Source organism: Macrobrachium nipponense, chromosome 16, assembly GCF_015104395.2.
Source record: "Macrobrachium nipponense isolate FS-2020 chromosome 16, ASM1510439v2, whole genome shotgun sequence".
NCBI classification, from domain to species: domain Eukaryota; kingdom Metazoa; phylum Arthropoda; class Malacostraca; order Decapoda; family Palaemonidae; genus Macrobrachium; species Macrobrachium nipponense.
Genome location: NC_087209.1, coordinates 70,016,153 through 70,040,603, shown reverse-complemented (window position 1 = coordinate 70,040,603; position 24,451 = coordinate 70,016,153). Strand labels below are relative to the sequence as shown.

At 37.3% G+C, this 24,451-nt stretch overlaps 1 protein-coding gene across 2 annotated transcripts in view; it reads right to left on the bottom strand.

The window, feature by feature from the left end:
• Window positions 1–24,451, bottom strand: part of LOC135195809 (kinesin-II 95 kDa subunit-like) — a 71,889-nt gene that overhangs the window by 8,343 nt on the left and 39,095 nt on the right. For both annotated transcript variants that reach the window (XM_064222286.1, XM_064222285.1), the window contains exons 10-13: window positions 23,890–24,018; window positions 7,552–7,708; window positions 4,310–5,003; window positions 3,108–3,327 (exon numbers count right to left, since the gene is read on the bottom strand). In XM_064222286.1, the coding sequence (XP_064078356.1) occupies window positions 3,108–3,327; window positions 4,310–5,003; window positions 7,552–7,708; window positions 23,890–24,018 (1,200 nt within the window). The remainder of the gene's footprint in view (window positions 1–3,107; window positions 3,328–4,309; window positions 5,004–7,551; window positions 7,709–23,889; window positions 24,019–24,451) is intronic.

Below are 24,451 nucleotides of genomic sequence, written 5' to 3'. Positions count from 1 at the left end.
ATCAATATAGTATACTACATGTTTTCCCACAACCAAACCACACACTCACAGTTTTTGGGGATGGAAATATTTGGTATATAAATATTTCAGACCTAGCACTGGGGAAAGTTATCTGGCACAAGATTCCAGAAATATGGACTGAATGACTGCAGTTATAAGGCGAGCCGTTTGGTGGCACAATGAGATAGCATGAGTTCCATGGAGAAGCCTAGCAAGTACACTAAGTCCCCAGTTGATCTTCTGCATGGAATACTAAGCATGGAGGTAGAGGTGGGAATATATTAAAAGGCTTTGGTTTGTGTACAAAATAAAAATACAAATTACTTTAAAAATTCTATATTTGTTGCTATGGGATATAAACCAATGCCTTTTAAGAGAACACTTCTTTAGGAGGGTGGTGTCCTAAAAGTAGCTGAACAATACACTCTACCTACAAGAAAATGCTCTTGGGATGTGGGTCAGCAAGAAACATCATTTATGCGAAAAACCATTACAAGTCTGGCAAAAAGCGGACCATGTAAGTAAAGTTATGGGCAGATACAAATGCCTGAAAAAGGAGGGTTTATTTTCACAGAACCACATGACACTCCTTGAGTGACGTGTCTATTGGCAGCACACCCTGACTATCACCGAGCAATGGGATCCCATAAACAAGAAGATCCAACGAATGATTACTTTTCCTTCATCTACTAGAGTGAGTGTGAGATTATTGTTTACCAGCTGATCTTCTGTCATACCTATGCCCTTGGATCAAGGAGAGACTACATTTCCTAAGGCTACTGCTCGATTTATCTGACAGATTGCTGTTCAAAAAAAAATGATGACAACAAACAAGACGATGATGAAGACGACAAGCAGGAACATTTCCATTCTTTTTACCAAAAAGCACACTTGCTGGACCAAACTAGTACAGGAGAGTGCTAAGGAGGTATGCTCATCTGGAGGAAGGGCAGCAGGGAGAGTAACTTCTAGTTACTGCTCTAGCTGTCTCGTAACTGTACGCACAAGATGAGCTTTGGACAGCAGGAGTTTTACCACCAACAGGAACCACTGATACTTATGAATTAGGGATGGTAATTCTTTGTACTTCACTTCCACCAAGCTAACAAGAAAAGTCAAAAGATGGGCTACATGGAACATTCAGTTTAAGCCGAATTTTCTCAAGATAAAACAATGATCATCCTTATTAGATGGGGAAGGTGTTGTAGAAGGAACATCCACTCCAGAAGCAATTATATCAGGCACAAAATGGCAAACTTTCTTGGTTGGGGAAGAGTTTGTTCTCACCTCATGAGAAGAGCTCTCAGGTGGTAAAGGAATAGAAGATGACAGAAGAAAGGCCACCACTGTATCCACTGACTTGACCAGTGCAATAAAATTCCATGATAAGGAAGGTAATTACCTCTTTTCCTTATTTTTCTTCCTCAAATGGGAAAGAATTGGCACAGACTTTACCTTAGCAAAAAAAAAAACATACATGAGTGGGCCTACTAATGCTGCAGACATGCAACAGCCACAAGGCCATTCCAGATCCTCATATCTACCTTGGTTATAGTTATTCTCCACAAGACAGAAAAACAGAAAATAAAATAAAAGGTGCAGAGAACGAGCTGAAAAACAAAGAAAAAGAAATATAAACCGAGTTACATTCATTCAGCAGAGATGAAAGCAGAGAACGAGCTGAAAAAACAGAGAAACAGAAATATAAACTGAGCTACATTCATTCAGCAGAAGTGAAAGCAGAAGTGCCCACAAGAAATCTTCCTGGAACTCATGTCATCTCACTGTCTCGCCATGCAGCTAGCTTGTAGCTATGTTCATCCAGTCATTCAGCAACACACAAAGATAATAACCACTTAAAACGTGTTAGTTGATACCTTTAGGAACAAAAATGCTTTCAAACCATATGCCAAAACAAAAGGCTAGCAAGAAAATTTCCATAAAACAATAAACTTACAAAAAAAAAAAAAAAAAAAAAAAAAAAAGCTACAGCAGAGAAATGAGAAATAAATATGGATATAATTAAAATTATTAACATTAATGAACAAACAAATAAATAGCTATATAAATGAAAACTAAACAAAATACAAAATAAGTAAAGGAAAATTAGTATGTTCTTGCATGGAAACTTGAGCAAAGGAACTTGAACCTAGAACCATGGAAGGTTAACTAATGACAAACTTGAATTTAGTAGGCATAACATTCTAAAAATACCCTATGATGAAAGGTTTTTAGAAATTCCTAGAATTTTAAAGCTTTTTAACATAAATGTTGTTTTCAGTAATAAAAACTTCTCCTAAAGATCTTCCAGGCTGCATATATGAAATTCCTTGTAAAAAGTGTGATAGTCTATTATAGACAAACCAGTAAATCTCTTTCACAACGTCTCAAACAGCACCAATATTCTGTGAGAACTGGGCAAATATTGATTGCATTATTCATATATATGAGAGATTTAGATCATCCTATTAACTGGAATCAAGCAAGAGCCTTAATCCCATGTAATATGACAGTTAAAAGGAACATCATTGAATCTTGTTTCATCAAGTCAAATAATGAAATGTTCCAAATTTAAGTCTTGGTTTATTTAAACTTGATGTCTTCATAATGAAAAAAGTTGTAGATAAATATAAGCATCAAAATTAATATACTATTCAGTTTTTACATGTTTTGGACTATACGATACTTTGTAGTTTCTGTTAGGGTTAAATCTATGTTTAAGTTTGTGACTGTGTGATATCCGATAATCCTGGATTATCTCTTAATTTTTACCCTTTTGACAATTAACCATCTGGCATTCTTGATCTTGTTTACCTGATAACTTTCTTTCCAACTGTATTTCATTCATTCCTTGACGATGTCTTAGTAAAGACGAAAGCGCTTGGATCTCTGCCTATCATTTTCCTGTGGTATTCACTTCTTTAATGAAGTCACATGCATCTACTGTGATTTTTTAAGCATATTAATTTATGGTCATAACTTTCATACTTCTGGCCTGTTCATCAAAATCTAAGTGTCACAAAACTTTTTGTGATTAAAACTTGAATTTACTTTCAGAAGGTAAAAAAAATAAATAAATAAAATGGTTTTAAAGTAGCTGAACTTACCTGTAATTATACAGAACCATGGCAGTTTTTGGGCCGATGGTTGGAAGGGCTTGAAGTTGACGAACAGTTCCAGTATTCAGTAGCTCCAAAATCTCCTTATAGTGGTCTGCTTGTAACCTGGGACTCATAACTAATTTCCATCTGTTCAGTGCTGGAGTAGTACTATTTAAGGTTGTGCTTGCATCACCAGTAACCAGAACTGTTGCATTTGGTCGTGAGCCTGAATGCATTAAGTAACCAATTAGGTTGTCTCTATTCAATTCAGCACTTGTAATCAAATTTAACTTTAATAACACATTATCATACACAACCTTTAACATATCTATCCTTTTATGCAATTCTGTGAACATTTCTAGAACTGTGTAATATTGAAGTGAACTATGATTACCACATAACTGTTACCATCAACTAAAGTACAGTAGTACATATAATAAAAACTACAAAATCAACCAGGTATGTACATCAAAAAGCAGGTAAGTGATATGACTACATTTGTTAAATACTATGACTTCAATCACGCCCAAATTTGGACTGTAAATCTATTTATAGAGATCAATAAACCTTTTATGTCTATGGCAAAATGAAATATTGCATTTAACATCCTGATGATTTTTGCTTTCTTCAAGTGAAAAAATCTGATGCATATACTACCATATTTCAATCAAAAGGTTACAAAAGACAATAAAAATATCAAATTTTATGTTCTATGCCAGAAAAGCACTCAGATGTAAATATTTTCCCTTGGATAACTCATATATACCTGTCCTTGTCCACAATCAGAAGTATTCCAAACCTTACAAAGCATTAAAGTTCCATTCCTTTAACATGAAATATCGTCTGTGGCTTTCAAATTAACCAGCATTTCCAAGGCATCAGAATTCTTTCTACTCTATTATCATTTTCATGTCTCCCAACCAATAACATGAAACCTTCCTCTCTTTTCACAGCCTATTTACAAACATGGCTCCAAAAAATGTTAAACTTTCTTCCACAGAAAACTTTTCTTCTTAGTTGGTATACTTCAGTGAAGAAAGATAACTGACCATTACTAATTCCTTGAGAAATAGGAAATAAAAAACAGGAATGAAAACCCTATAGTATACAGTAATTAGTATACAGTAATATGAAACAGATGAAGAAATTTGGATACAAGGGCTCAAGGTCACATAAAAAAAGGGTCATTAATAACTATGAGACCTTACCTTTGGTTACCTTCTTTCCGCATAATGAAGCTGCAGGACTATTTCCTGTTAGAATCTCATAATTTCGTTGAGTTGCTTTCAAAGCTGACAGCCTTGTTGAGCGCCTCACAGGAGCTCTAGCTTTATTTACACGGTCTATCTGAAGGGGCGACTGAGATATAAAACTGGACTTCACAACAAATGTCTCATCCTTTGAATTAATTGCAGAAGCAGATGGAAGATTCAAAACTTCTTGATACAACATTGTTTCTTCAAAACAAGAAGCTTTTAAATTTTCAGACGGCAGTTTTGACTGTAGTTCAGGGGAAGCTCCATAATTATCCATAGCTACTACAATAGTACTTTCTTGACAAGTTGTTTCATCCAATTTTGAACAAGACAGGAGTGGAGAATAATTTGACTCCTGACATAAAGGTGACATCTTCTCAAATATGGCATTATGCAAACTTCTTTTTGTTGAAAGGCGAGTGGACTTCCTAACATGACGCTTTGAGTTGAAAGTAGTGCTAGTTAAAGGTTGGTCACACATATTAAAGATACCAGTGGTTAATCCATCATTCAGATGAGATAAGGTAACATTTTCCACTGTTTTCATATCAGATTTAATTATATTGCTTACATCATTAAGTGGTTGTCTTGGCTTTAACATTTTCTCTTTTACTTTATTCTTCTCCAATTCCTTTGCTTCAGTAACCTGTCAATAAAAGTGACACAGCTTAGAACAAACTGCATTAAAATTAAAAGGATAAAAACTTTTAAAATCCTGTCTAAATACAACTATTACATGTAAAATTAAACAAGGAAATGCCAAATTTTCCTCACAACACAACTGAAATATTTGATTTACATGTAATAATTCTATAAACAAAATCATCCAAAATTTTAACACAGCCTCAAAAAACTTTAAGCTTAGTCCACAAACAAAAGACAGCCATTTATACCTATGCCTTAATACTTTCAGGCTATGGCAACCAAGACATTACATCAATTCAAAATACTTCATGATTCATAAGCACAGTACAATTACTGAGGTCAACTCCATGTGCTGACACCCGATAGTGTCCGCACAATTGTCTAAATTCTGATTTACTCAGCTTACCAGCATATATGCACAAGACATGGGGTCTTTGCCTATGGAACATATAAAGGAGTGGGAAGGCTCACCATGCAACTTCTGATGTGTGCTGAGGCATGGTGAAGGTGGGTCACTATCATGCTTGCTAAACCACAGACTGGATCAATTGGCAAATAATTTGCTTCCTAACACCAAACATGTAAACTTAAATCATGTAACAGTTTGTACAGTTTTAACAGCCTACCACAGCTTCCCTTTTTCTTTTTCTCTACATCTTCAGCTGAAAAAATTTTATGGACTGAGTCAATCAACTATAAACCCACTAGGGCCTGCAGGGAGACAAGTTATAGAAAAAAACAATAAATGAAAAGCTTAAATCCTCAGTAATAACAAAAAAACCACATGAAGCTTGTACTCTAACAGAACACAAATATGAAATTCCTTACCTTGCAAGCTCAAAAATGAAACTGGTACATATATTCAAAACTACTAAAAATCACTTACAAATCAGGAAAAAATAAAAAGTGAATCATCAGAATTTTTCTTAAAGAATATGAATGAGGTACCTAATCAAAATCTACAAGGGGAAGAGATAATTATCAGTACCCTTCACCAAACACACACCTCATTCATAAAAAAAGGAACCCAGCCAATCACAGGATCATTCAGAGCAAAAAAAAACTTAGCAGCATTGGGCAATGTTGGTATAAAGGGGTGTTTCACCAAGATTGTCTAAGGAGAGTCCTGCTTGATAGCTGATGCTATCTAGTTTCAAAACATAATAAGAGTAGGTGCAAAGAGGTGGTGATCCAGCAAGAGGGAGTTGATTTATTCTTCTACAGGTGAGTTGACACTACGCTTCACAGCACACTTCATAAGTCACCTCTGCCAGTATATGGTTTTGGTTTGTATGGTGTTTTTACGTTGCAAGGAACGTGTTTTTACGTTGCATGGAACCAGTGGTTATTCAGCAAAGGGACTAACGGCTTTACGTGACTTCCGAACCACGTCGACAGTGAACTTCTATCACCAGAAATTCACATCTCTCACTCCTCAATGGAATGGCCGAGAATCAAACTCGCGACCACCGAAGTGAGAAGCAAACACCAAACCAACCACACCACTGAGGCACTTCTACCAGTATATGCCCGCCCACCTGGGTGACATAATGTGCTGCACAGTGTGTACTGCCTCTACACTACGTGAGTGCTTTGACCAGTAGCATTATTTTCCTGACAGCCATGTACATCTCTATTTTTATATCATGAAAATGATATGAAAATAGAGTAATCTGTGAATATTTCTCAATGAAAAATAACGAATTTCCCACAAATAATAGATAGATGTGGTTCTAAGAGAAATCCACAAATAGGTGAGTCCGCAAATCTAGAGAACGTCAATACGGCGGGTCGACTGTAACATGCTTTAGGGATACTAATACCATTTTTCAAGAAAAGAAAAAATTAATCACTAGATAATTGTTCCCACATAGGCATACCTCAGTCACGCCAACCTGTATCCTTCAGAGAACTCACTCACTCATCTGACATCTTCATTCCACACCAGTATGTCGTGCCAAGACCTTATCTAAATGCTGTCCCAGATCACCATTATGATGATTTTTGTTTTGCATGCCAGCATTTGTTCATTAAAGGATGAAATTTGCACTCACTTTCCTCTCAATACTCTTAACATTTAATATTTATTCATCTAAAGATATCTGCTATTTTTACTTGGCTTCAAAACTGTTATATTTCCTTTTATCCAAGTTTCAGCTTCCAAAGAAGCAAATATCCAATTTCAATTTTCAAAACTCTAAACTCTAATATGAATTATGAAAAGTAAATTATGAAATGTAAAACTGATAATTTTCTTATTTGGGGAAAACTTGTAGTTATAAAAAGTAACAACTTAATAAAAAAATAACAAAAAAAATTAACATTATCTAAATTTTCTTGTTATACGGTGAGATTTACATACCCTAAGACTTTCAAGGGCTCCACCTGCCAATGAGAAGTACCACCCCAAGGGGGACACCATTTACAGTGTGAACTGTGCACAAACTGAAATGAGGTCATTCGCAAGCATAGGCATGTCTAAAGTTGTGACTAGTGTCTCATTAAACTGATCTATAATCTATAAGCAATGCCAAGAAACTATTAGTTACCTGATTCTGTGCATCCATCAAGACATCACTCAACAACTTCTTGAAAAACTTCTTTCCAGTTTTTCCACCCAAAAGTGCCATGGTAACTGATGACATGCTGTCATCTGATGAATCACTTGAATTAGAATTCCCACCTGAAACCTTTCTTGTGCTTTTTCTGAAAACAAAAAAAATAAACTTTGCATTAAAAGCTCAGCAAGCGCAAACACATTCTACACGGTACACACAGTTACAAAAATATTAACCCCTTTTTATGTAGCTGACAGGATTATATACCAAATTTATAAACTTGAATAAAACTCAAACATCAATCTGTTTCATCAAATTGTAGCATACGTATTATTAGTCAAAATTCAGTTTCATATCTCTTTAATCTCAGAAAACATGCGGTAGTCTAATGATGCACATGCCACCTGGAATTAAAGGAAAGTATTAACCACCCACCTTATATTTTGTGTGGTTTTTAAATGAAGCCACAAAATTTGTCAGGCTAGGATGGAACTCAGTAATGTGATTGATGGGTTATGTGAAGAGCCGTACATTGCATTATAAAAAATCATTTCATGTTGTTAAACATATACATATTTGCCACAACTGCAAATTAGCAAATAGCTGAGTGCTGCTGAGAGTTTGAATATGCCTAAAGGATCCATGAGAATAATTGGGGACTGTTGTAAACCTTGTACCAAAATCAATAGCTCAACATAGTTGTCCATTTATCGAGAGAATAAACACAGATAATGGAGCAAAATGATAGTCTTTAGAAAGCTTCTTCATTCTCACCATTCCCTTAACACCTACTAAATGCCAGTAACTACAAAACCCTCACTATACATTTCCTTTAAGGAATAGTATAAATGAGAAACATGAGAAAAACGTGGAAGATGAATGTCCCTAATCTCCTCCCCACAAGCAATACCCTTTCAAAAACAGCTAAAAGGGAGCATCATTGCCAGCTTAGAATAATGAACAAAAATACCATTCAGACACGAAATCACAGACAATACTTGAGTGGTTTACAAATACCTTCAGATTAGGAATGGAATGTAAAATTTAAGCCAAAGGAAAGTGCTGGGACCTATGAGGTCATTCAGAACTGAAAGGGAAATTGAAAGTAAAAAATGTTTTAAAGAAAGACAGAATATCAATAGAGGTGCAGTAAAAGGAATGAAAAGGGTTGCAGCTAGGAGCCATAGGGACACTGCAAAGATTGACTGATTGATTGATTGATTGATTGATAATATATTAATCTAGCATCGCGACAACTAGGTCATTGATGCCAAACTATACATAAAAAGACCCTATAAATTTTAATAATAATAATTAAACAGAATTATTTTCACAAAATAATAGATACAGGTAATTATAAAATAAATAATATAAAAATGAATTATAAAAAAAGCAATTAAATATATATAATATAATAAGAATAACAGCAAGGCACACACAAGCATTATAGTTTATCAAAAATACCAATGTTAAAAAGAAATCCAAATAAGCCATTCATGTTAAAAATCCCATTTGCTCCTAAAATTTTTGACAACTTAAACACATTATTCTCCTTCCCATAGTATAGCTATTGATTGCGCTGTTCCACCAAACTGGGACACTCAACCAGCAAGTGCATAACAGTCAGAGGAATTAGGCATTCTTCACAGTATGGTTCGTGATCACAACTCACCAAGTAGGAATGTGTCAGCCTAGTATGTCCAATATGCAGGCGGCACAGAGCCGTTTCAAACCTTCTGGGCATAAAATTGTACAGCCAAGGATTGATTGCAGGTGCAATTGTTCTCATTTTTAAATTAGTAGTTAAATTAGACCAAGTATTTTGCCAAAGTACTTTATGCTTCTCTCTAATTGGAGTATATAAATCTCTGCATGGCAGCCTAAATTATCTAGGCTCAATACAAGAAACAGCCTCTTTGGCAATTACATCAGCGCATTCATTCCCAGATATTCCAACATTCTAAAATACTTGAAACTACTGGATGTTTGGAATAAAAATCTTTCAGTGACTCAAGAGCGTTTCTAGTCACAGTACACAATAAAATTCTTATCACTACTTTTTAAAACTTCTTTGACAGAATATAAAATTCCATATAATTCTGCAGTAAATGCAGATGCATTACTTGAGAGCCTTCCACTACACTCAAAGGACAGAAAAACTATGCCGCACTGGTTTTGGATCCATCGGTAAAAACTGAGATAAAATTATCATGTGACATATGATCTAAAAAGGTATAACATGATATTTTATCAAAGACATTCTTCTTTGGCTGCTTAAAGTAGTTACAAAACTCTACTGCTGGGAATTTCCAAGGGGAAGATACAGATGCCCTCACCGGTAGTACACATTTATCTGGAAGGTTCAAGTCTTGGAGAGTTAATTTCAGTCTGAAGGCATATGGATGTGACATCTTTGGATGACTTTCATTAAAGTTATAAAATCTTCCATTCCTTAACGAATGGCATACTAGGGATCCAGGAAGTCTTTGGAATCTGAATCAGCTTTGAACCAGCATCTACTAACATACTTTCTATACGGGAAGTCCTAAAAGCTCCAGTAGCAATCCTAATTCCAGTATGGTGAATGGAGTCTAAAATCTTAAGGCAACTTGGGGTAGATGAGGTGTAAACTTCACATCCATATGTTAATTTTGATAAAACCAAGGCTTTATACAATCTTAATAACTGGAGTCTATCTGATCCCCAAGATCTACTTGACGAAACTTTCAAGATCTCCAAAGATTTTCTACACTTAGCCCTGAGATTTAGGATATGGGGAAGCCACGTCAACCGAGTATCAAAAATCACTGCTAAAAACATTGTTTCATTAACACAAGATATTCTCTGGCCATTTACATATAAATCTGGGTCTGCATGTATCCCTCTAATTCTACAGAAATACATGGCTATAATCTTTGATGAAAAAAATCTGAAACCATGCACTTCAGCCCATTTTACTATCTTATTTATTACTATTTGTAGATGACATTCTGCTACTGACATACGCACAGCTGCAAAAGATAAAGAAAAGTCTTCTACAAACAGGTATTTGCTTTACTATGTCATTAATTGCTACAGCAAAAAGTGTTACACTTAACACACTGCCCTGAGGAACACCTTCTTGTTTACATACTTCAGACAGAACTGCTCCTACTTGTACTTGAAAATAACGATTTTTTAAGAATAGCTTAATAAAAATTGCTAATTCTCCTCTTAAACTATATTCATGGACTACTTTCAAAATTCCATACCGCCAGGTAGTATCATACACTTTTCACAAGTCGAAGAAAACCACGATAAAGTGGTGCTTAGAGGCTAAAGCTTCACATATTGCGGACTCCATTCTAAGTAAGATATCAACAGTGGATCATATACCGCGGAAACCACATTTGGCCAGAGAGAAAAAGTTTCCTCGCTCTAAATACCACACTAAACGAGCATCCACCATTTTCTCCATTACTTTACACAAACAAGATGTTAGAGCAACTGGACGATAATTTCCTACAAAAGAACTATCCTTCCCAGGCTTGATGAAAGGAAGGATTCTTGCTAGTTCCCAACATAAAGGGTAGCAATGTTCTTTATAAATTCTGTTAACTATACTGAGGATAAATCTTTTAGTATTCTAAGCAGCATGCTTGATCGTAGAATATGAAATTTCACCAGGACCAGGAGCAGATTCTTTACACTTTGAGAGAGCCAATTCAAATTCTCTCATAGTAAATGGAATATTATAGGACTCCTCTTTATTTGTTTTCTGCTGTTTGCATATGGTTTCTCATTATCTTTTTTAGATATTTTAGCAAAATGTAGGGCAAACTCATTTGACACTACTTGTGGATCTCCTACATTTATGCCATTTACTTTTAACACAGGTGGTTGGCTAGGTATAAACTTTCCTGCTGTTTTCCTTATCTTCTCCCACACTAATGTGATGGGAGTTTTGCAATTTATGGAGGAAATGAAGTTTGTCCAAGATTTTCTCCGTGCATTTTTAATTTCAACCCTAAACTTTGCCCTAGCCTTACGAAATTCTACCAGATAATAGTTACATTTCTGTCTTTTATACCCAGTCAAACAAGATCTCATAGTTCAATGGGTTTCATGGCATTTTTTTTACCACCATGGTACTGGTCAGCGTATAAATAGACCTGATGTTCTTGGAATTGACTGAAGTCCAGCTGCAAATAAAGTAGATATTAACAATTCAATAGCATCCTCAATGCATTCAAAATCCTCTGCCGTAGCTTCGATTGAACTATGCTCTTCAAAATTTGCCCAGTCAGCTCTTTTTACACTCCAACGGGGTAATCTTGGACATGGAGGACTTGATCTAGTGCTAACAACAACTGGAAAGAGATCACTACTGTGCCTATCATCGATCACTCGCCAATGGAAGTCCATAATGGCATCGGCACTACATACTGACAAGTCGATGGCTGTTAAAGTACCGGTCTGTACATGGAAATGGGTGGGTTCTCCAGTGTTTAGAACACCAACATTTTCACCTTCAATAATGGATGACAGACCATTTCCTCTCTCATTAGTAATTAATTCCCCCCATAAGGGATTTCTTCCATTCATATCACCTAGGATGATGAAAGGTAGAGGAAGCTGTCTGATGAGATTACAGTAATCAGTACTAGAGAAAGCTACATTTGGTGGAAGATATACAGGACAAATTGTATATTTACGAGCCAGAAACACTTGCACTGCAACAGCTTGCAAAGAAGAATTAACAGGAAAATGCCTGTGTGGAGTATCATGGCGAACATATAACATCGCTCCACCCCAGTTTCTATTATTTTTATTTAGATCTGAATGGAGAGCAACATATTCTTTACGGCAAGGAATAAAATCACTGCTGAGCATAGTCTCCTGCAAAGCTATGCAAACAGGAGACAACTCAAAAATTAACATTTTTTGCTCCTCCCATTTAGCTCTCAAGCCCTGACAATTCCAAGGAAGAAAATTTGAGAATTTACTTGAGTTTAGAGGCCTTAAGGGGGCCGGCCGGCTGGCTAATGCCCTTTTTTAAGGACAGGACTTTGATATTCATACCACTTAATAAGGTGACTTGGGACATCTCCAAACCGCATATGATTTTCGCCTCTGATCTTCGGTTTTGTGACGCCACGGCGATTTATACCGAAAATAACCATTTTTCAAATTCTATCTCCTCCCTTGATATTCAATATTAAGACCTGGGATTACTACCATATATAGACCTGATGTCGACCTCCAATCAAATGGAGAGTTTTTTTCTAAAAGTCATTTTTTTGCTAGATATGAATTTTTCAATATGGTAAAAAAATACATCCTATAAATCACGAGAAAAAAATTTAAAAAAAAAAGGCAAAACAAAAATTGGAAAAAAGGGCTCTATTTGATTGTTCTATAATGTCTTTCTGAATTATATACCAAATTCCAATGTTATAGCTTTAAAAATAAGTGAGAAGATAAATTTTGAAGGTCAATAAGTATAGTTTTGAGATACGGGCGTTCAAAGTTTTCCTTCGTATTTCTATAAAGACAATGTTAATAAATAATAATTATTATGAATGTATATTTTTTTTTTTGTGTATTAATAAACCAAAACTATTTTATTTATCATAATTTAATCATAAATGATGATCCCTTTGCTCATATATCGCAGCCTGGGGCACTGCTTGAGGCAAGATGGGGCACTCCTTCCTACGCAATTCTCTCTCTCCCCTTCACTAACTCGGCTTATTACAGCGAATTTTCTTCTTCTGTATGTTAGCAAGATGTTTTCCTTGTATTTTCCTCTTTGGCATGATGAAATTCTTGCCCGAAACAAAGATAAACAAACGTAAATGAAAGAGAATGTAAAGAGGTGAAACTCGAAGGCGTACTCTTTTTTTTTACAAAGACAATTTAATAAATCATGATTATTATGAATTTCATATTCCATTTTGGGTATTAAAAAACCAAAACTTTGTTATTTATCATAAATGAAGATCTCTTTGCTCAAAGATCGTAGCCTTGGGCACAGTGTGACGTGTGCTGTCAAGCAAGACGGGGGCGTTACTAAGCAACCCTCCCCTCCCCTCTCTCACTAACTACGCAATATATTATGATATTCTGTAATAATACTTGAGCGATTTTTCTTCGTCTGTATGTTAGCGAGATGTTTTCCTTGTCTTTTCCTCATTGGCATGATGAAATTCTTGCCGAAACATACATAAACATACGTAAAGGCAGGCGAATGTCAGAGGTGAAATGGAACGTGTAGACTACTTGAAGTCTGTGATCGCACTAAATCAGGACTGGACTTGGTAGCTGAGCCTGAAGTCTCCTTCTCGACTCGGGGAATGTCTACAGATGCCATTTCTCCCAATTTCTTTGACAATAATTATCAAAATTTACGATTATAGAAGAAATATTGCATTTTCTTGTACGGATCAATGTTTTAGGCTTATTGAGTTACGTTAACTAATTACCCTGTAACTACGAAAGTAAGAGGAATTTTGACAAAATATTTCGTATACGTATTCTCAATTGCCATATGAAGCTCCATGAATTTTTTCATGACTTAGCATTTTTCGCCCTATACCACCATACATATATAGGGGTTCCGGCCGGCCCCCTTAATAAAAGGGCCTCTTTGAAGATATTTTGTCTTAGTAGGGTTGCCAAAAATTTGGGAAATCCTGCTTTGTTTTTTCTTAGGAGACTGCCTGCCACCCTCAGTCTCCTTTCTTTCTGAGACTGACATTGCTACCTCCATACAGGCAACTTCTGGTTCTTGGCTGGCTGGCTCTGTAGCTGGTGTTCCAGGCTCCCAAGAAGCCATTGCATCTGCTAAGGATGCCAACTCCCCAAAAGAGGCATGTACATCAGCAAGGACAGACATACATTCCAAATTATTCACACCAGTCAAAACTGATGTTGCCTCCAAAGAAACTGATGCACCAGCCAAAACTGATGCTGCCTCCAAAGAGGTTGATGCATCAGCCAAGGCTGATGCTGCCTCCAAAGAGGCCATTGCACCAGCCAAAGCTGATGCTGCCTCCAAAGAGGCTGGTGGGCCAGCCAAAGCTGATGTTGCCTCCATAGAGGCTGGTGCACCACCCAAAGCTGATGCTGCCTCCGAAGAGGCCAATGCTCCAGCAAAAGCTGATGCTGCCTCCGAAGAGGCCAATGCTCCAGCAAAAGCTGATGCTGCCTCCGAAGAGGCCGGTGCACCAGCCAAAGCCGATATTATTTCCAAAGAGTTTCGCACATCAACCAAGGATGATGTTGCAGTCGTAGACATTTTAATTTGAGCTTTACCCAAGTTGTTTTTCCTGCTACTTTCTGTCACATAGGATTTTGGAATTTGAAGCAGTATTCGAATTAACTTCTCCTCAATTGTTGTCTATTTGCAGCAACACTTGCAAAAGATACCCCTGGTCTTATATATTTGTTCAGTACTATTCTTCTGGCTTCTGCAAATGTAACTTTCTCCAGGACTCTGGTATATTGTACTTCTTTCTCAAAAAGGAAAACATCACAAGAGTTCGAGGATGACTGGTGTGCTTCCCCACAACGAATACATTTTTGGTTAAGCATGATAATCACCATGCTCAACTTCTCCACAATTTATAAATTGCAGGGTTTCCTCGCAACTTGGATCTACAGGATCCAATTATATGACCATATTCCTGACAGTAAAAACACCTCCTGGGTCTCAGCACATACTGTTTCACTTTATATCTGTACCATGCTGCTTTAACAAAATTTGGTAATTTAGATGAACTGAAAGTTAATAATTGTGGCATGGGACACCATGCACCATTTATTTTCTTTTTCAGTCTTTCCACCTTTAATACCCCCCTGAACTTTAAGTTCATCTTCCAGTTCCTCTCCCGGATGAATCATAAGATGAAGAGCATATATAATTCCTTTGGTATGATTGAAGGTATCATGTGGTTTACATTCACTCTGAACTCCTCCCAGTAAACTCAGAGATTTCAATTTCTCACTTTCTTCTAAAGACCTAGTCTTTACCAACAGTTTACTTCTACCGTGTGGCAATATCTTAGGTTTCCTCCCACAGCATATTACAATATCCCTATGTACTTCAAAAATATTCATAACTTTATCCTCAAAGGTAATAGTTAGATATTTATCAAATTCATTAGGTAGACATCCTCCAGATTCTTCTAAGGATTTTCCTCCCACAAAATTCCTTCTCCCTTGATGGGGAGTATATGGTGCCAGTGTAACCACACTGGATTGAAGAGTCCTTCCCATGTCCGGTTCCGTGCAATGGTCATCAGGATTTTGGGGTTTTAAGTTCCTCATAGAATGATAAATAGCAGATTCGTCTAGGTTTTCCCCATACCCACCATGGAGCCACATTTAGAGGATGCAATTCCCTTACTGGGGCACTCTAGGGGTACAACCTAGATATACACCCCACATTCAGTACCTTGAGGGTCATCAGTCCATCGAAATCAGACCCAGCACTGAATGGAGGGTTTGACATAAAAGTTTGCCCTCGCTCGACCATGTTGGGTACTCCAGTTCTACGGGTGGAGAGGCATGCTATCCCACTCCATCCTCCTTCAACTCCGGAGAACAGTAAGAGCGTGTCCAAATTCATGCTAAGGTCATCAACAAAATCCATCCGGACAGAGGAAGGAGAGCAATAGTGAAAATAGGAGGAGGTGACACAGAGTACCAGGATTAGTCAGGATGCTCTGAATTGACCTTAGTGGCATGGCAGTACCTACCGAGGTGAATAAATCACCCCACCACCATTGCTCAATTCTTCATTGCACCACGCAAGCTCCCCCCCATACGGCAAAGTTCCTGGTCACAAGGGGGGACACTGCAAAGAACTGCAAGTAATGCCTGATTATATATTGTATAATTGTTATGGGTATTTTATGCATTGTTGAAATATGGTGGGTGTCCTATATATGGACAGCATGTGGTAGATTCTAGAAGGTGTCTGTTGATGTATTTAAGTTGTGTTGTGACGTCATAGGCTGTGACGTCATAGACAAGATGGCGTCGGCGTCGGCAGGATGTAAACAATAACACGGAGCAGTAGAAAGCACGTGTTGGTGGTGTGTGGTTGGTATGGGAGAGCTCTCTGTCTGGTAGGAGTTTTTTGGGTTGTAAGTCTTGTGGTGCTGTTGTTCTAAGGTGATTTCTGGAGTATACTGGAGTTGGAGAAAGCGTACAGGTGGGTAGATTATTCATTTGTGTAAAGAAATAAAGGGGTTAGGCTAGGCTGGAATTCAAACTGGTAGCAGAGCGTGGTTGATCAAAGATGCCTGGATCCGACAGTGAACAAAGGGAGACTACTAGATGGAGAAGGGAATGTCCTAGGTTTAGCGGGATACAAGAAGAATACAAAGAATGGAAAGGTCAAGCCGAAGATTGGCTATTGTTGTATGGAGAAGATACAAAATACCCGGCGATAGAAATGAGAATGAGCTTGAAAGGGAAAGCCCGAGAGCTAGTGGAAGCATTAGATAAAGATAAACTTACTGGTACAGAGGGTCCAAAGTTAATCCTAGAGAAACTAGATAAAGCCTATCTAAAAGACTCGGTAATGGAGAATTACGGCAGAATAAAAAGATACCTTCTAATAAGAAGAGAATCTAGTGAACATATGGCGGACTATTTAATCAGATACGAGAAGGCAGCATCTGAGTGTGAAAGAGCAATGGGGAAAGGCGCGCTTGAAGGGGAAGTCAAGGGGTATCATGTAATAGAGCAAGCAAACTCACACAGGAAAATCAAAAACAAATGGTATTATCGGCTTGTGGGCAAGAAAAAGCTAGAGTACGGAACAGTGTCGCAAACAATGAAAAGACTATTTGAGGGATTAGGGACTAAAGAGGAACGGGAATGGTGGGGTTCGTCAGAAGGCAATGCCAGTTCTGGGAGAGGGAGGGAAAACCAAAGATATCGGGGAAGATGGAACCGAGGAAGGGGTGGTAGAAATCCTATAAACAAAGAAGGGAAGGTAACAGTATGTGCAATATGCAGCTCAGAATGGCATTGGGCGAGGGATTGTCCTCAGAATTTTCATAATAGGAAGAAAACTGAAACAAGACTAGAAGAAAATAAGCTGAAAACAGAAACTGGGACAGAAGAAGAAGAGGTTTATGTAGGAGAAGTTAATAAAATAGTGGAAGCATCGTGGGAGGTGGTTGATGCAATTTTGGACACAGGGTGTAAATCAACAGTTTGCGGGGAATTGTGACTAGCACGTATTGTCATGGATTTGAGTCAGGAAGAGTTGAGGAGAATGAGGGACACTAGGACACTAGGACAGAGTCTAATAAAGTCTTTAATTTTGGTGAGACATCTTATAAGTCCAAAGGAATAATAGAAATACCTGTGATACTAAAAAACAGAAAGTTTTATTTGAAGACGGAAATTCTGCAAGGTGATATACCCTGGCTGATAGGTAAGCAAACCATGAGTAAAATGGGTATGACCCTAAATTTGAAAGAAAATTGTGTCATAATAGAAGTATTAGGGGGAATGAAAGTAGAGTTAAGAGAAGACGAACAGGGTCATTTAAGAGTACCTATAAGGAGGAGGAAGGTAGAAGAATTATTACTGGAGGGTTGGAAGGGAAAGAATCCGAGGGAAATTAAGAACACAATGAAGAAATTACATTTACAGTTTGGTCATGGAAGTGGAGATAAAATATGGAAGCTAACAGAGGAAGCACAATGGAGTAATGGGTTAATCGAAAAAGAAAAAGAGGAAATAAGAAAGTTACTAACGGAACTGATTAAAAATTGTGAGGTTTGTAAAAGATACAAAAGAAACCCCGCCAAACCAGTAGTAGGCTTTTCTTGGAGCAAAACGTTTAATGAAGTCGTAGCGATGGATGTGGGAGAGATAGAAGAGAGAAAGTTCTTGGTAATAGTGGATATGGCAACGAGGTATTGTCAGGCCTGTTGGATAAAAGATAAGAAACCAGAAACTATAATAAAGATACTTTTTGAGTGCTGGTTTGCTATATTTGGAGCACCCTCCAAAATATTGTCAGATAATGGGGGAGAATTCCAAAATGAAAAAGTAAGGAGGATGGCAGAAAAATGGAATATTAAAGTATTAACCACAGCATCAGAAAAACCCTTCACTGCCTAACCTAATGGGAGAAGAAAGTTCAAGTCCTGCAAGCAGAGAAAAAGGGATGGAAGAGGGTATGGTAAGGGACACACTGAATGCAATGCACAAGGCCAGAGAAGCATTTATAAAAAATGAGTCTTGTAATAAAATAAGAATAGCGCTAAACAAAAACATCAGAGAACATAAATTTGAAGAAGCAGTGGTAGGAGATGAGGTATTCTATAAGAGGGAAAATGAAAATGAATGGAGAGGACCTGCTCAGGTAGTGGGAGTATCGGGTAAAACAATAATAGTCAAACATGGGGATTCTTTAAGAGAAGTAGCTAGGATACATGTGGAACAAGGATTCAACGACGATCACCCAGATTATTAGAAAAAAAAGAGATATCGGCTAGAATAGATAAATCCCATGGGGTGAAAGGTAGATCAGATGGCCCAAATGAAGGGAAAGTAGATTGGCTAGAAGGAGAGGAGATAATAGGTGAGAGAAGGATTGCAGACACAGAAGAGACTATAGAAAGAGAGGTGATAGAGGAAACAGTGGAAGATAACGGGCAAAGTGGGTCAATAGAAGGAGAGTTAATGGAAGAGATACCAAAATTCAAAGGAAGAGATACCAAAATTCAAAAAGGGAAATAGAGTTAGAGCTATAAACAATGATACAGGACAAGTAGAAGAATGGACTATATTAGGCCTTGCAGGAAAAAGATCAAGCCAAGCATGGGCTGATTCGTACAATGTACAAGACTCACAGTCAGGTGACAAAGGGTGGGTTAACTTGAGGGATTATAGTCAGGTAGAAAAAATTGAAGATGAAGAGGAGGTGTTGCTGGGATTTGAAAATAGAAGCATAATGGAAGCTAAAGAAAAAGAACTTCAAAGTTGGAGAGATAACCAGGTATATGAGGAGGTAAATGATGTTGGACAAAAAGCTATATCTACAAGATGGATAGTAAGTGAAAAGATAAAAGGGGGGGAAAGGATATGTAAAGCAAGATTGGTAGCTAGAGGGTTTGAAGAAGAAATGGCAGAGTGGGAAAAGGATGCTCCCACATGCAATGCTGAAATTTTAAAATTCTGTCTAACCATAATAAAGGTGAAAAATTGGAATTGTTATACATTGGATGTCAAAAACTGCATATTTACAAGGTGACGAGATACAAAGAGAAGTGTATTTGACGCCACCAAGGGAAGATGGTTGGAGGGGATTATGGAAGTTTGAAGAAAAACCGTCTATGGGCTCAAGGATGCAGCAAAAGCATGGTATTGTAAAGTGGTGAAAGTAGTGAAGGAGCTTCAAGGTGAGAGAAGTAGACTAGAACCTAATATATTCTTTTGGAAAAAGGACAATAAATTGGAAGGCATTTTGTGTACACACGTAGATGATTTTTGCTACGGAGGAACTGAAGGATTCTTAAAGGAAACGATTGGGAGATTGAAAGGGAAATTGCAAGTAGGAGAACAAGAGAGTAAAAGGTTCAAGTATATAGGAGTAGTAATAGAGCAGAAGGAGAAAGATTTTAGATTTTCCCTTAATCAGTGGCAGTATATAAATTCCATAAGAGAACCAGAGGCCACGAAGATATACGGGTAATAGAGTGCTAGAACAAAAGGAGTTAACAGAGTATAGATCAGTGGTAGGACAGCTGAATTGGGTATCACTACACACGATGCCAGAAATATCATATGATATTAGCGAATTAAGTAAAGCATTTAAAGAAGGAACAACTCAGGATATGAAGAAACTTATTAAAATTGTGAGAAAAACTAAGAGCATGATGGGCGGAGTTACAATAAGTGAGATGGAAGAAGAAAGGGTTTATTGGGAAGCCTATGCAGACGCTTCATTTGGAAACATAGAAGATGGCCATACTCAACTGGGTTATATTATTTCCTTGACAGATGGGAAGAGGAGAAGTCCCATATGGTGGAAGTCTAGGAAATCCAGGAGAGTGGCAAAATCCACCATTGAGGCTGAAGCCCTAAGTGTTGGGGAAGCTGTAGAAGGATTGATATATTTCAAGCATTTGTGGGAAGAGGTAGTAGGAGGGAGAAATTTAGAAGCCTTGGTTAACACTGATAGTAAAACACTAATGACCGCCATCAAATCGAGCATGGTGTAAGTAGCAAGCGATTAAAAATAGATATTGCTGCAATAAGGGAAACCATTGAATCCGGGGAAATAAAGGAGGTGAGATGGATAAAAGGAAAGGAGCAAGTGGCTGATGTATTAAACTAAAGCAGGAGTTTCAGGGGAATGTATTAGACAAATTATGTAGAGGGTAAGGAGTTGGAGGACGAAGGAAATTAAGAGGGGAATACTAGGTTTAGGACAGTTGGAGGGGAGGGAGAAAGAGATAAGTGTGATTATATATTGTATTTTATGCATTGTTGAAATATGGTGGGTGTCCTATATATGGACAGCATTATTTGTTTGGTAGGATTCTAGGTGTCTGTTGATGTATTTAAGTTGTGTTGTGACGTCATAGGCTGTGACGTCATAGACAAGATGGCGTCGGCAGGATGTAAACAATAACACGGAGCAGTAGAAAGCATGTGTTGGTGGTGTGTGGTTGGTATGGGAGAGCTCTCTGTCTGGTAGGAGTTTTTTGGGTTGTAAGTCTTGTGGTGCTGTTGTTCTAAGGTGATTTCTGGAGTATACTGGAGTTGGAGAAAGCGTACAGGGTGGGTAGATTATTCATTTGTGTAAAGAAATTAAAGGGGTTAGGAAATAAAGGGGGAGGCTGGAATTCAAATGCCTACAGCGTATTGCATGAGGAGCACTAATGGGACTACCTCCATAATATGCTACTAGAGTATATACAAAAATAAAAGATTAGATGCAAACATGGTGAAAATTTGCAAATATGTTTTGTTACAATGGAAATATAAACTGACCCTGAAAACAAGACAATAAGTAAATACTGCATAGAAATTAATATAAAGCAATAGCTGAGAAAAATGTTTTTTTCAATAAAAAACAAATTTCTATAACTCACAAATCATAAGTGGCCTTACTTCTCGTCATGGACCCCGTCACACCAATCTGACAAAAAACCCCTACTGCACTGTGCCAGTCACCCTCTACTGCTCCATGGAAGAGTTAGGATGGGAGGAGGGCAATGAAGATTAGGATTAATGTGTTTCTAGGAAAACGTGTAAAAACAGTTTGTCCTTAAAAAATCATTAATCATGAAGATCTACCATAATTTAGAAGGATGAGCGTAGAGGTGACCCTAAGAATGAACAGCTGAGCCAGCTATAAACTCTGAAATCATAGGAGCTTCCATAAATGGATGTGGAATGGAAAACAACCAAAGGAGTACACTCACCAAGTACATGAAATGTTAAGGTGGATGCTCCATGAAATACACGCTTCCTTGTGTGCCAAAATCATGAAAATGAAGTCATGAAAAGGAGGATGACAAATAACCCAGCCCCTTCCAACCAGCTGCATATGACCACTAAACCGCCCGCCCCCTGAATGATAAGTCCCAATGAATGATCAACTTAAGATTGATGGCTAACATTTCACAGATGTAATCTTGCCAAAGCACTGGTAATGCCAAGTACCTATCCTAAAGATAGCAGAGCCCTAGATTATACTTAAAAGCTAGGGAGGAGAGGAGCATAGAAAGTTCACAAGCCTTGAGTTGCAAAAGCAAACAGAGTTATTAAAAACATGAAGTCTTGCAAACTGTATGGATTAACAAACGAGAAGCAGCTGTCCACAGGAGGTACAACTTGAAGGACTCTAGGGCAAGGCAATAGGAGAGGTCTCCAAAAATTAACAACCTTTACAAAAAGAATGAATCTTTGCCACAACTCCAGAGCAAACAAAAGATCCATAAAGACCAATCCAAGAATTTAAGAATCTACCATAAAGGGCATGGAACTCACTGACATGCTCAAAGGTGAGGGCAAACCCAGGGAGAAGGCATTTGACAAGGTTCATAAGGCCTGCAGAGGGTGAGCATAGCCATAGTCAAGTTCTAGAATCAAAACAGATGTCCTTTCCCTGGAAAAGGCAGATGATTACGGACGGCCTGAGGATGGCAATAACTTCTTCAGTAACTTCCAGAGTCACTTTATGATAATACACTTGATAAATCACCAGGCATGAAGATACAAAGACTGGATAACTGTGAACCAGTAAAAGCAGGATGGTAAAAGGGGCTAAAGTATCAATAAAACTTGCTAATACTACACAACACAATATGGTAGCAAAACCCACTTTAAAGAAGTCACACAAAGAAAAGAAGACTCGCCTTCATAGACATTGAAGTTTGACTCTATACTTTGTTAATTTTGTCATCTTAGGGGTTACCACTTACAACATGCTTTGCATATCACACTGTCAATGTTACTGAAGGTTCTTTGCAGCATCTCTACGGCCACTGCTGCAACTGATGTCAGGTTTTCATCTGTTCCCTCGGATCATTTCCAACTTAGATGTCAGCATTCTTGAACTTTTACTACCTAACTAAATTCTCATTCAAGTACAAATTCTTTTAGAGAATATATGAATCTAAAATATGATTCAGTGGCCACATTAAACCATTTTACAATAATAAGAATTGTCCCTTTTATAAATAAGAACACTACTTTCAGTGGTAAAAGATAAAATACATGAACTCTAATACAGAGTTAACTAGTAATGATATCATAAGGGACAAAAGTATCATTGCTATTTCAATAATACAGCACTATTAAAAATGCTTCAATTGCTTGACTTAGGGTTCTGCAATAATGAAGGAACAATTTACAAGATCTGAATATTTTTTAAAAATTACTGGACGAACAAACACCAACATGTACCTATATAAGTAGGTTTCTAGTAATCAAAACAGAAAATACATAAATGTATAATATACATTAAACGTACTCCTGCAGTTCTCAATGCATCCATTTTAATAGAGGCTATAGTGCCTATTCATAAAAGTTAAAATCAAGGCACACAATATCTTCAAGAAATTATAATGGCTGACAATACAAAACAATCATACAGACAATCGTACATAAAAGATAAGAAGGAAAAATCCTTTTCTGTAACCACACTTAAAAACCAGCAAAAATCATTTCCAAATAAACTTAGTACTGCCTGAGCAGAAAATTTTGGATTTGAAATGGTTTCTTGTATTTAAACACCGAAGTTACTTATTCCCTTTATATGTGGCAAGATGCAATACTATTACTATAGAAGTATCTGAATGTTACCTGGAAGATTTCCTTCTTTTACTGGACTTCAGCTTGCTTATTATCCGATCTGCAACTCGGTCCTCTATACTTTCAAAGTGCCCCATTATTGACTGCTCCAGTTTATTTGTCATCCGTTCCAAGTAAGGGCTGTAAATAATCAAATGCATTTAAACAGGTTTTTATTGACACCATTTCACAGAATGAAAAATGTTGATGAGTTTTCATCTACAGTGTTCTCAAACTCTTTCACGGGGATAGGTTCCAGAACCCACCACAGAAATGAAAAATCCTCTCTAAAGATGCTTATAACTGTGTATAAATGCCACATACCCTGTACCCCTTAAACTGAAACCCTTATAACTGTGAATACACTGTGTTGCTCTACAAAAATAAGCAAATAGTGATCATTTTAGAGATACAGCCCATAGAAAAATTTGTGAATTGGTGAAAGTTCCAGCATAAAAATAAAAGATAAGAATCTGTGAAAGGATGAACCACTAAAAAGTGAAGCATGAAAAAGTGGGGATCCACTTCAACCAATTCACACAAAACTCAAATTTACTTATCATCCACACCATTT